Source organism: Oryzias latipes, chromosome 16, assembly GCF_053564925.1.
Source record: "Oryzias latipes strain Hd-rR chromosome 16, Olatipes_Hd-rR_3.1".
Classification (NCBI taxonomy): Eukaryota; Metazoa; Chordata; class Actinopteri; order Beloniformes; family Adrianichthyidae; genus Oryzias; species Oryzias latipes.
Window position 1 is genome coordinate 21,790,433 of NC_136252.1, and position 13,486 is coordinate 21,803,918.

At 41.5% G+C, this 13,486-nt stretch overlaps 1 protein-coding gene and 1 non-coding gene across 2 annotated transcripts; both read right to left on the reverse strand.

Annotated features, from left to right (window-relative positions):
- Positions 1-6,661: 6,661 nt before the first annotated feature.
- rps27.2 (ribosomal protein S27, isoform 2) lies at positions 6,662-13,453 on the reverse strand. The gene is made up of 4 exons (XM_004077907.5): positions 13,352-13,453; positions 12,691-12,799; positions 12,261-12,371; positions 6,662-7,625 (listed from the first exon to the last, which is right to left on the reverse strand). The coding sequence occupies exons 1-4, from the start codon at positions 13,355-13,357 to the stop codon at positions 7,597-7,599; spliced, it is 255 nt and encodes an 84-aa protein (XP_004077955.1). The 5' UTR covers positions 13,358-13,453; the 3' UTR covers positions 6,662-7,596.
- Positions 12,486-12,617, reverse strand: LOC111949019 (small nucleolar RNA SNORA13). The gene has a single exon (XR_002875041.1). It is a non-coding gene; the product is annotated as a small nucleolar RNA SNORA13 (small nucleolar RNA).
- Positions 13,454-13,486: the final 33 nt, after the last annotated feature.

Genomic DNA, 13,486 nt, shown 5'->3' on the forward strand with positions numbered 1-13,486 from the left:
GAGCACAGAAAACAGCGACATCTGTCCATCTGGCTCTGGCCTCAATGTGGACTGTAATTCACATCAAAAGAGATATTCAAAGAATTACACTTGTACTCACTGAGAAAGTCCAGCAATTTATGTTTATCAGGATTAAACACAAAAGTCATCAGAGGGAGAGAAAAAAGAAGATTCAGCACTTTTTCCATTTTCATTTAGTCTCATTCTTTATATCCTTCTAACCCTTTAGGACCCCTAAACCTGCCCTCCGTTCTAGTTCAGAGAAAACACAGCATTCTTCATTCAAATTAATTTCTTCTCCAAGTTACCTCCCTGCTTTGAGTCTTATACCTCCCTCTGCTTATCACTTTTAGGAACTCACTGCTAGGCTACATGCATGAACACACACAGGCACACACACACACAGGATTACGTTAGAATTTCGATCTCCATTTGAACTCTGCACTACCTCCTCTTGATGTCCCCTTTTATCCCTCTCCACTTACTTTGGCTGAGAAAGGGATGTTGGTTGCTATAGCAATCATCCATGGTTGCATTAGAGGGGAGTTCCCGAATAGGGACTGGAAAGGATGCTGAGCAGGCATGCATGCAACTGTGAAATGTCCGATTAACAGACATGTTTTAGAAAAGGCAGGACAGTCAGATTTTAGTGAATTTAGTGCAAAGATCGCAAAAACATGCTAAAAAAACATAACAATTTTAAAAGAGAATTTATATCTGATACCCTGAAATTGACAAGTCTTAGTTTTGAAAGACATAGAGAAGGAATGAGCTGGAGAACAATACTTACACACTGAGACTGAAAAAAGTCAAAAGACCTGTATCAAGAAAAATTTTCTTACTTACTGTTTTGCAAGAAAAAAATCTTATCAAGACTTTCGATGGCAAAATAATCTTGGTTTGAGAAAATATGTAAAGTGACTAGAATGTTTTTCTGAAAATATCTCTTTATTTAATTATTTTTCTTTTTTGTTTATTTAAAGAAAATCTGTCAATGGAGTAAGAATTTTTGACTTATTTCTATTTTTTGCAGTCTGCTTAAATTGGACAGCTGACCTATATTAGTAAAAGCTGCATATGTTTTTAAAGTCTTCATTGTTTATGAGATGTTTGGGTAAAATTTTTATGTGATTAGGACGGATTGTTTATGAGCAGAAATATTGGGGAGATTATCTTTTAGCCCCCACTTCAGAGTGGACGAACAATAAAGCAATTATATTAAAGGTATTGTGACTCTTTATTATCTCATGGTTCATTGACTTTGCATATATCTACAGCACAAATAGATGAATTAGGTTTTCCATGGGCTGACGCATTAATTAATTTCTTTAATTAATTTGTTTATTGTAGGTTTTTCTGCCTTTTCTCCCTTTTTGGATGTGGTTAATTGCATGTTTCTCCTGCTTGTTAAAAAGACAACAAAAATATATTTTATCACAAGAAGTCTTGTGTACAGACTTCAAGTGCCAATTGAAATGCTGGCGTGTATGAATCCTGCTGCAGTGCTGTTGCACTTCTCAGAAGAATGTAGGTCAGGTAGTCTGGGACTGTGAATTGCCTGTAGTGCTTTTTTTGGTTTTCTTTTTTGTCTGGGCTGTCTGTTTGCTTCATCACACACCTGCATGTAAATAGATCTGAGTCTATAAACTACTGGCCATTCATTCATCCATATGCCATGAATAAAAAGGATCGTGGAATGAACAAACCCATGCAGCATCAGTTCTGAATCATCAGCAACATAACATGGAATAATTTCCACATGCTTGCACATTTTAATTTTTATTGGAAAAATGCAGAGGTTTTCTGTTTGTTTTATGAAAAATGCAACACGATGATCTGTACTTTCAGAAGTTGAAAACGTTTTGTTACCTCCCAGAATCAGCTACTGGTACTCTTTTTCTCCGTCTGCTATTCATTTCTTTAACACTTTTGCAAAATGATCCAGATGAAAGGTTCACCCTTCTATACAAAAAAATCATGTGAACTTATCAGTCTATTTCTAAATTGTCCCATTTATGTGTCTCTGTGTCTGCAGAGCGGCAGAAATTCATTTCAAATTCATCTCCGAGTTGTGGATGGGGAAGTTGGCCCGGAGTAAGCCCACACTACATCCTCCCTCTAGCTTACAGTCTCTCTAATTGACCCCTAACCTAACATTACCAGGGCAAAAAAAAGAGCAAGTAATATTGGAGCTATCCAGTCGTACAGTTTTGAGCCAGATGCCAGCTCAGATGAGGAAAACAAAGACGCACATGGATCTATTCGTCCACAAGTGGATGCATCAGAGTGGAGTGGAGCAGGAAGCTTTTGGCTTTTCTACAATCTACAAGCTTTTTCCAACGGCATTCTTTCATCTGCTCCTGATTCACAAGGATTTGAATAAAGACACTAAACACTAAGAAATGCAATTTTAAACTTGATTTTCTCCTTCACCATGGAAAAATGCAACAAGAATATGCTAAAAACACCCCCCAAAATTTGTTCAATGATTCTGTCTACATGCACACATAACATATCTGATTTTGTGAGTTATCAGATTCTTGAAGTGACTGTGTAAACAGAATAATCTGATGTCCATTATCTGATTGCAGCAGTTATGAATGAACAGGTTTCTTCCTTCATTTATAGATGTTTTGCTACTTTCTTTTACATCCTAGAAAGTGGGAACAAAGATAAGGGATCTGTGGAACAGTTTTAAGCCATAAGAAGACCCATTTTTCTTTAAAAATTAGATTATGTGGGATATAGAACAAATCAAGTGGACCAAAGAACACATTTCTGATGTTTTTCTAAGATCACCATGTGCTCTTATGAGTTAAGATAGTTGATATGGCTCATTTCAACAACGTGAGACCAGGTGAGGTCAACAAGGAGTCTGATAATGGATGTAAACCAGGATTTTTGAGTTATCAGATTTCTGAAGTGCAGGTAAACACATCAGATCTGATTATAGCAGTTATCTGATTACTCCCAGTCATCAGATTTTCGTTATGATGTAAACAGGCTCTGTGTGTCGTGTAATCAGTTCAGAACTGGAGTCAGCAGCATGTGACCAGAGGACGACCTCTCCAACTCCTCAAAACTGTGATTCATAGAGTTCCGGAGTGTTGTTTCACGCACATTGCTGGCAGAGACTTTAGGGCGTGAAGGCTCCATACATGGCACCGACAGAATAATGAATGCAGGGACTGCTCACTGATGCAGGAATGATTAATTTAAGGTTCTGGCAAAGTGACATGACTGATTGTTTTAGCAGGACACCGGACTTTTAATGCTCACGGCCACTCAGGAGGAGCATCCATCACAGTGATCCGCGCTGTGTGCGCGCATGTGTGCAAGGTGACGGTTCGCACAGCTGCAGTAAAAAAAAAAAGGCTGTTCAGCAGAGTTGACCAATAAAAAAAATACATATCTAATTGCCTGAGAAGGTTGTAATGTAGGTGAATCAATAGAGATACAATTATGTGTAAAAACACAGTGCTTTTGAGTGTAATTAAAATTAAGCTAAAACATCTCATTATACATAACACATTCAAATGGAGCAATTTCATATCATGTTTATATTTACAAAATTGAAGAAAAAACTGTTTTTACAGCCCTCACAACCTCACAAACATGTAATCATTATGTAAAAGTGTCATTTTAATCAATTGCTCTTCATCTTTAACCCTTGTGCTATCCTATGGGGTCCAGATTACCCGATCCTTGCATTGACGTGTTCTCCCTAACATGACAAAGGTGGATAAAGGTGGAAAGATTTCATGTAATCCATGGACACCAGTGAAGATCACAAATCATTGAAGAAAAAAGGTTCAGCTCACTGTCTTGCGGGGTCTAGATGACCCCACTCCCATGTTAAAGTGCCTAGGATAGCACAAGGGTGAATGCTGTTCTGAATATTTACTCTACAAACTAAGATTGGATTTCATAGCTAACAATGGTTCATGCATTTAAAACAATTGTTTTCTGTATTTTTATGCAAATTCAGCTGTAAGAATAAGTTTTCTGTGTTGGTTGGTCAGATTCTTTTCTCCTAAGTAATTAGTATAATTCATACCCGACTTAAATCTGACACACTCATGATGTGTGTTTGTGTGCAGGTATGCATGACAAGTAGACAAACAAGCTACGATCTAAACACACATTAATATAATACAGCTTTACCATCTTTCTTTCTATACCTGTGGCTGTGGAGAGGTCCAGAACTAAGTACACAAACTTTACAAAAGAAACGGAAAAGAAAATTGAGTTTGACACGGCTGCTGTGTGTTGTTGCCTTTTCTTCCAGAGATGCCATCTGTCCTGACCACTGCGCCTTGTGTCTGTGTGTGCATGTGACAGGACACAGCTTATCACTGTGGGCTCTCAGGGGAGGCTGACAGGAGCTCTGCTCTGCTGGAGGTTGTTGCCATGGAAACATGTAGGGTCAAGTCAAATCCCGCTCAGTCATCCTCAGGTAGTTAATCATGCACTAGATACAAATGAAGTGTAATGACTGTCCTTGGGCAGAGCAGAAAGTCCAGCAAGAACAAGAACACATCTTTCCCACAAGTGTTTTTCTTTTTTCTGATACAGTGCTGGAGGACTCACTCAGCAAGTATTCTTTTAGGCGAAAGGCACTATTTAGCAGCAACATTGTCAACTAAGCTCCATGCATAAAACATTTCTCCACAGTTACTTGTGCATTCTTGACATGTCTTGCTGGCACAGTCTCGGCTGTAGCTTTGTCTCCTTCGATAGCCTTGTTTCGTTTTCATTCCGCAGCTCTCATTTTGCCAGATTAAACGGTGGGAAAAGAATGAAAAACTGCTTCAATCAATGCGCTTTAAACTCAGACGCCGTGTCTTTGAAAGATTTTCTACTCTTTGTGATCAATCCTTTTGTAGCATCTGCTCCTCTGCCTCCCACTCACACAATTTAGCGTCCCAACTTTATTATACACGGCATAGTTGGAAATCATCCCCACTAACACCTCCCTTGGTGATACAGGGAGACAAATTTATATTAAGATAGGAGACTTAACATTGTGCTGACTTGTCAAATTGTTGAGCAAAATGTAAAGATCTTTAAAATAAAAGGATTTGGGAGAAAACCCAAATTATTTGAGAAAATGAACAGAGTTTGACTCTTTTCCAAACTAAAATAAGAAGTCTGAAAGCCATCCTTTTTGATCTGCATCTTAGCACCCCCTTGTGACAACTAAATCTTTTACATTTGACCGAAAATGAGCAAGGACTTCATGTTCTGCTCCAGTATCCCCTCTTCCCTGCAGGTGTACAAAAAGGTTTGTGTAGGTTTGTGTAGTTGGTAACCAGCTGCTCCCTTTGCCCTCTGCATCTGAGGCTCATCCAGGAGTCGCTCTCATCTCTCTCCCAGCTGATGTCCAGAGATGCAGCTGTGCCTGCTGGACGTCTTCTGTGGCAGCAATCCCCCAACAAATCCTCAACGTGGAAAACCCTAAAGACTTGCTCCTTTACTAATCAACTATGCACTGTAAGCTTCTAGAACTTCTTAGAAAGATTTAGATTCATAAGAGCATATTTATGCTCTTTATTTTAGGTCAAAAAAGTGCTGCTTTTCTTTGCAAAGTTACTTCTCTCAGTGTATTTACCTCTGGAATGTAATTCTGCTAAAGTGCAACAAAGTAGTTTTTAATATTTGTCTTAAACTCCATTGTTGGATGACACAAAAAGCCTATTTTTTACTCCAAGTTATAAAAAAAAAGGAAAATGATTGTTATCCACTACCTGAAATTTCTCCAGGTTTATTAATAACTTGAATAAAGCAATTCGATTGTTAAACATGTTCTAGCGTATTTATTTAGTAGTAGAATGGGGTTTTAACTTTAAAAACCCACTGATGAAAATTGTGTTTTTGGTTTTTTTACCATGTTATTGAGGCATTTTTCCCATGATCGAGGACATAAAGAAAATTAGTGCATATATAAACAAAAGTATGTCACGTAGACGTGTTTCAAAAACACTCCACCTCAGAAAGCCTTGAGCTTCCTGCTCCGTTTCATGCCGATGTATCCACTTGCAGACAAATGGATCCATTTACATCTTTGTTTTCCTCGTCTGAGCTGTTATCTGGATTAAAACTGTGCAGCTGTATGGCTCTAAAATTGATCGTGATTTTTGTTGCACCAGTATTGTTGGTTAGGATTGTGAGGCGATGTAAGCCAACGAGAGCATAACACATGGATGATGGGAAATGGGAGTGGGCTTACTTCATGCCAACAGTTCCACTCGCAACTCCGAGGGGAATTTCTGATGCTGCTCTGCAGAAATTATGTCCAAGAAAAACACAGTTCTTTAAATTTTGGCTATAAAATTACATTATCATAATTAAAGGACTGGAAACTCTTTCAGAACCGATCAAAAGATGGTCAGTGGGGGACTTTAAACCAAAGAAGCTTAAGTGCTAAAAAAAAAAAAATTTGCAACGCCACGTGTGTGTAGACAACACAGCCTAACACTAAGCTTCACAACAGTTATCTGTAAGAAAAGTCTGATATTACAAGAAATATTGTTTAAAGTTTACTATCACATAAAAATATTCCAAAGAAAATATTAACATTTCACTTGCTGGATGTAATTTTCACTGTGTTTTATTACATTTCAGTATTTAGGATGAAGCAATAAATACTTCAGAAAAAAACTTTGCAGTTTAAATCACTTTATTTTTCAAGTTGTGTTTCAGATAAAAGACAGAAGAGTTAAAATTAGATTCCTTCTTCTGAAGAGTCTGCTTACACCTGTGGCAAACACAGGGTGCAGATGGCCCACATGCCCAAACACAAGGTGTGAGAGACTGACTGCAGGCCACACAACCTCAATTATTCACATTCCTCCACTTTCCTTTTCATAAGCAACACATTGTTTTTGCAGCTTTACAGGAATCCATCCCACGTCGTCAGTTCCACAGGAAGTTTGCAGGAACTGGCATATTCATAACTGGGCTTGATTATCATGAAGTCACACCCACGAGAACTGCAAGCAGAGACGCAACGGCTCTTCTGAGACTACGCTGCACTCTGGAGGGGTGTGGCATCCAACAAAAACATACAGATTTTTCATATTGAGAATACACATTAAAACAAAAGCCAACATTCATCTTCTGTCTTGCAAATGATTTAGTGTCAACGATCATTTTGCGCACATCTTTCGGGCTGATCAGCTTTTTTTTTGGCCATCAACTTCCTGCAAATGTTAATCACTCTTGAGTGTAAAGCACAAAAGCTCTGCTCTTTGCCAACTGAATACATCTTTCATCACAAAGCCACTTTAAGGTGATTGATGCCTTCTATCAGCCAAATTAGATCCAGTAATCTTTGTTTTACAAAGAAAAAAACTGTAAGCAAATATGAGCAAGTGTTTCATCAGGAGAACCCCAGATTTATTTAAGAGAATAATTAAAAGATGTGAAGTGTGGGAGTATCAACATGACCAGGAAAACCTCTTAAAGTTGTACAGATGAATACCCCACACTTCACCCCCCCACACACTCCCCAAGTCATCTTTCTGCATCACGACTTTGGTGGCGTCACTGATGTCCATTGAGTTCTACGTCACGTGCAGCCACAGTCCTCTCCATCTAATGCTGTTTCCTCCTGAAGGAGCATCCTGAGGGGAAAAAAAAAACACTTCAGCAAAAATAAGTAAATTAAATTACTAGTTTTAACCCCTATGTTGTTTTTGAACAGTACAACCAGATGTGGACTGCCTGGTGATTTATAGTTAGCACTCAAAAAAAGGCCTGGTTAGAATCCCGACTGTGCACAGTTAGCATGTTCTCCCCATGAAAAACATGCTTCATATGTTAATAGGAGGGCTGCACGATATGCAGAAAACATGCGATATTAGTGACCAATATCGCGATGATGATATAACTTGCAGTACATAAACAATTAGCAAAACAACCAAATGGACAAGACTTTAAGAGAAGTTAAATAAAATGAAGTCTATTTTACAGTGTACCGACTAATCCAGAGAAAAAATTTAGATTTTGTTTATCAGAAAATTACAACTTAGGGAAACGTTTTTTATATAAACATTTTATGATCGAACTTCCAGGTCAATTGCTGCGTTTCAAACGTTGCAGTAAAATCTGACCAAAAAAAGAAAGAAAAAAAAAAGTAGAAAAGCTTCGGTCACACTCCTATTTCCAGTAGCTTTCTTTGAGTGGACAGTTATGGTTCATAGGAAGAGCTAATGTTTGACACTCTGTCCGTATCTGTAACTTTATCAGCTCTGGATATGACTGTTAGAGGTGGTGACTGGAATTGTGCCCTCTTATCCATGTTATAAATACAGTAAGTGATGCAGTTTCTGGTGTTGTTATATGGCTGACTACAACCACAGACATACTGAAAGTAAACAAACTATGGTGAGACCAACTGGTTTGTTTTGGGGTCATTTAAAACCAGTTTTTCATCTCTGTGGATGTTAAACCCCCACCTTCACAAAGCAGTCAACACAGGAAACACAAATGTTGATACCTTAACTACACAGTCATTGGAATAAACCATTAATAAAAGGGCCTTGGCAAGCTGAAATAATGGACAACTACAGTAATTACATTTTGATGGCAACTTTTTATTGAATCTGAACGTTGACCAACTACCATCCCTCTCATTTGCAGGCAATAAGCTACAGTCTGTGCGTCAGAGCTGCATTATAAACTGATATGATAGATAACAGAGACACTAAACTTCACATCTATCTTTACAAAAGCTCAATGAAGCTCGTGTGGGTTTAGTGCACCCATAGTAACTCGGCTCACTGAACTGAAAAGGGATTGGTTACCACGGCAGCAGAACACAGAATGGAGTGGGTGGGACAGCAAAAACGGACCTTGACATTAAATTTAAACTATCCACGGCCATAAAACAGTAAACTCAGTTCTTCAGTGCAATCTGATTGAAGTAGTTATTGTGCTGACTTAATGCATACCTGAAGCTGCCATTTCTTTTTTAAAGGTGCGTACAACAAATAACAAATTTGTGCTTGCAGTCCGTTTGTGCAGAAACAGATCAATGAAGGTTCATTTCTATCACAACTGCAGGAGTCACTGTTATGCCTTAATAGACACCCTGTTCATGAAGAAAAAGCATGAAAGGGCAACACAAAGGCACATGTGGAGGAGTCGCCACGAGCTGTGCTGCCTGCCTCCACATGCAGACAAGCCGTCAGGACACCCAGTGGCAGAAGCATCCGCCTCAGGTGAAGTACTGAGGTTTCTGTCGGAGGCTGTACTTATTCTCTGTTTACTCTGTAACACGAAGCCAGCTGCACATTCATGTTAAACTAAAAGTGTCCGTGGGCAACACTTTTTTTTTTTTTTTTTTTTTTTTTTTTTTTTTTTTTTTTTTTTTTTTTTTTTTTTTTTTTTTTTTTTTTTTTTTTTCAACTTGTCCTGTCCAACAGCTAGGCAAACAGATGAGAGCTGAGGGCCTCTTGTGTTGGACATATTTTATTCTAACAAGAGGGGTTATTCATCTTCAGACAAACCAAAGGTATGTCTGAATAAACCCCTTTTGTAATTGAGGCCAAACTTTATTAATTTCAATCATGTTTGAAAATCTTTGGTGTTGGACCGGACGGAAAAGGAAAGAGGGGAACAAGAGAGAGGGACGTTAGAGAGAGGGGGGGGTAGGAGGGTGATAATAGGAGGGGAAGGGGGGTAAGACCATGAAGCAGCATAGAGCAGACAGGTTTACTGGTTGTTTATCGTTACGGTACGGTTCAAATGTAGTACAAAAAGGGCGGGGCCTGTTCACACACACTCAAATATTATCAACACACCTGCTAGCCGCAGAAATGTCCACATGTCAACATGCACACAAAACAGATAGTGTTCACGAACGCATACCTATGCCTTTAAACCAACTAGTGTGAAATTTTTCATTCATTCAATCATGCAAACTATTAGTGCAAAGGTGAGCTAACACCTGTGCTCAGGTGAGTGTTTATGTTCTTCTAAAATGGATGGTGGAATGTGAAAAGAAGGAGGAGGAGCGCCCAGCCACCCCCACACCCATACCCCCGCCGCAGCAGCAGCGGCAGCCGGAATTCCCCCAGCGCCACACGGGAACAGGCAGGGAACAACCGCCCCCCGGGCGACCAAGACCGCCACCCAGGCCAGGGCCAGCAGGACCGCCGCGAGGCCCCCAGAGCCAGAGAGCAGGGAGGCGCAGAGGGAAAGAGAGCGCCGCCCCAGCCCAGCCAGGAAAGCAGCCCCCCGCCGCGCCGGAAGAGCCCAACGCAGGGCCCCACCGGAGAGGGACGCCCACAGCCCCAGACGAGCACCCCACCACCACCCAGGAGTTCCGGGCATCCCCCCGCCCCAACCCCAGGTACGAGCCAGGACCCCCCAAGGGAGACCCGCTCCGCACTCCAGGCAGCCACCCACCCGGCCCACGGTTGGTCCAGGTAGGAGCAAGGCAGGGGCCCGCCGCCCCCGCCCAGGAGGGGGGAACCCCGGGGAAAAAAGGGCGGCCCATAAGGGATGTTATAAATATGGCCCGACCAGGCTCGGCCATGTTGGAAGTTTGGCGGGGCCCAGCGCCCAGGGGCAAGGACCAGGACCCACCCCCCAGGGACACGAACACCCCCGGCTCAGGTGTAATATGAACCCCCCCACCGCGCGGAGAGAGCACCGCCGGGCCCAGGGAGCCGGCACCCAAGGGACACGGCCGCCATCGCCAAGAGGCCCGCACCCCCCACCAGGGACGGGGTAGGGGACAGATGGACCCAGGTCCCACCTTCCTTGTAAAATGTGTGTGCGTGTATGGGTGTTTGAGAGGGTGTTTGTGTGCATGTGTGTGTGTTTATGTTTGAATGTATATATTGAAGGGGGAGGGGTGTGTGTACTAAGGGGGGTGCAGTTAAAATTGGCGAGTAGGGCACTAAGGGGACATCTCCTGATTACTCACAGTGATGTCCCCTCACCCTCCACACCAAGGGGCCCTAAATGTCTAAGGTGCGGTTAAAATTGGCGGGTAGGGTGCCAGGAGGACATCTGCTGCTTGCTTGCAGTGATGTCCAAGCACCCCCCCTACCAAGGACCCTACGTGTCTAAGGTGCAAATAAAACCGAAAGAGGGGGGGCCCACTCCATACGGCAACCATAGGAGGGGGGCCACTCCCAAGTAGCCCCCCCCCAAGGCGCATCGCAGGCTAAACCCCCCACCCCCTCACCCTAATATGAGGTTATATAAGGAAGGGGGTAAGTTGGGGACAGCTGGTAGACTGTCCCCCGGTGGTCAAACAGCCGTCCCCCAGCCCACCCCCAGCAAAGGGGCCAGGGCCACCCAGCCCAGGGGCCCACCCCCGGAGGCGCCGACACCCCAGGCCCGGCACCACCCACCCCACACAGAGAGAGAGGAGCCAGAAAGCGTCGCCCCCCCCCGGAGCAAGCCCAGGCCCCCACCCCCAGACGCCGGCCCTAGAAGAGCTCTGGTCAGGCCTCGTGGGCAACACTTAAAGCAACCCAGGAAGACAGAACAGAATTCACAACCATCTTCCACGCTGAAGATGCAATTTTAAGCTAAGTCTGCTTTATCAGTCGTATCACAAGTTATACAGAAGCAGTATAAAAAAAGAAAAAAAAGGCTTTTACTTGATGTTTAAAGGGAGCTTAAATGACACATTGTTAGAAAAAGAGTCATTGAACACAAACAAACAAGAAACTTAAATCCAGACAGTTTTGTGGGCGTTTTGACAATGCCTTTTATTCTTTGTATCAGAAATAAGAGCGGGTTGTTGGAGGTAAAACACTAAAACATCAATGAATTGAGTTTTTCATGCAGACAGCATCAACTACAAGAATATCCTTTTGTCTGCAGAGTACCAACATTCAGGGTTTGTGTGTTTGTGCTCACACTGAATGCAATTTAAAATATATAACCTAAGACAAAGGATGTGATCTTTAAAAAAAGACAGATTAACAAAACAGAAAATCACTTTTTTCTGAGGAAAGATTTAAAAAGACAATATTATGCTTTTATCATTTTAAGCTCCCTTATACTAACAATACAGAACATGCATACAAATATTTGAGATTCTTTGTGTCTTGTCTACACAAAGTTTAGGTTTTTATTTTCCCAAACCTTCTCTTAGTTTATGATGGAGCAGTCATGTCTATATTTGCGGCCTAACTCAACAGGAGTAACAGACCAACAGGGTAATACAACATTCTGTGGCCGTTTCTGTGTCCGAATAGATAAGACACGTTTTACTTAATTTAATGTTTTTGTACCTTCTGTCAAACGAGCCTTCCCTCCTGTTGGCTGGCACAGGACAGTAGAGCACCCGACACACAGAACCACAGTCTGAGCATGGCTGAACACGGTGGTGATCTTGTAACAACCTACAACACAAACGGCAGCACACACAAAGAAAGAAAGAAAAACGATCAAAATGTGCCAGGAGAAGGTGGAAAGCTCATAAAGCAGGACAGCTCAGGTATGAACACTTATTATTGATGTGTCCTTGCAGCTGTTTTAAGATGAGCAACTGAAAAATCTCATTTCACAAACAACTACAGCTGTGGCTGTTTGCCTTATTTGACACCCCAGTCACCACAGAAGAGATGAATGGGCAACACATAAAGGCAAAAACAGTTTGAGTAGCAATGCAAATGTATGGAAAAATTCAACAGAAAAAAATCGAAATGAAATAAAACTAACCTGGACATTTCACATCCATAAAATAGGAATTAGGACTCTGAACAAGACGTTTTTTCTTGTGTCTCCTCCTTTCCACCTCCGGAGTGGGATGCAACAAATCTTTTGCGAGCTAACATAAATAAGAGAGGGGGGGGGGGACACACAACATTTAACAATAATACTGTCTTCATGTAAAAAAGCTGCAATTTAGGCAACCTAAAGCCTGTAGTTTTGATTTTTATTTTATGTCGGAAATGTAAACATTTAGAGGAAAACGTGGTGATTACGCAGCCCCGGCCTGCCCCCACTCGTCGAAAACGGTGCTGGAAATCAATATTAGGTTGAAATAAAAGTCAAAACAGCTTATTTGTTTATTTGTACAATTCGACTTTCATAAATTATAGCAAAAGAGATTTATTACAAAAGGTACGGATTTCGGTTGTCAAAAAATACATTTCCGTCGTGTTTTTCTACTAACCAACTGCCGCGTGCGCTGTTCTCGCCTCCACGTGTTTCGCCATATTGGCTCGTTTGAGTTTTCCAATATTTACATTGAAATCAGTAAACAGGCTTAATCCCTACACGAACTAATCACGGACAAACATCGTGTTATTGTGATAGCTTGACAAAATAAAACTTTTTAGGAACTGATAACTACTGCAATCGTATGGCGTTTACTTACGGGCATGTCTGCGTGCAAAGTCTCTCCGAAAAGAAAAAACCCTCAGTCACGTGCCGGAAACTGCCTGCTCGTCGACAGGAAGTAGGGACTTTTTTTTTCCTCTCCATAATTTAAAGTGATATGCAAGAATGACCC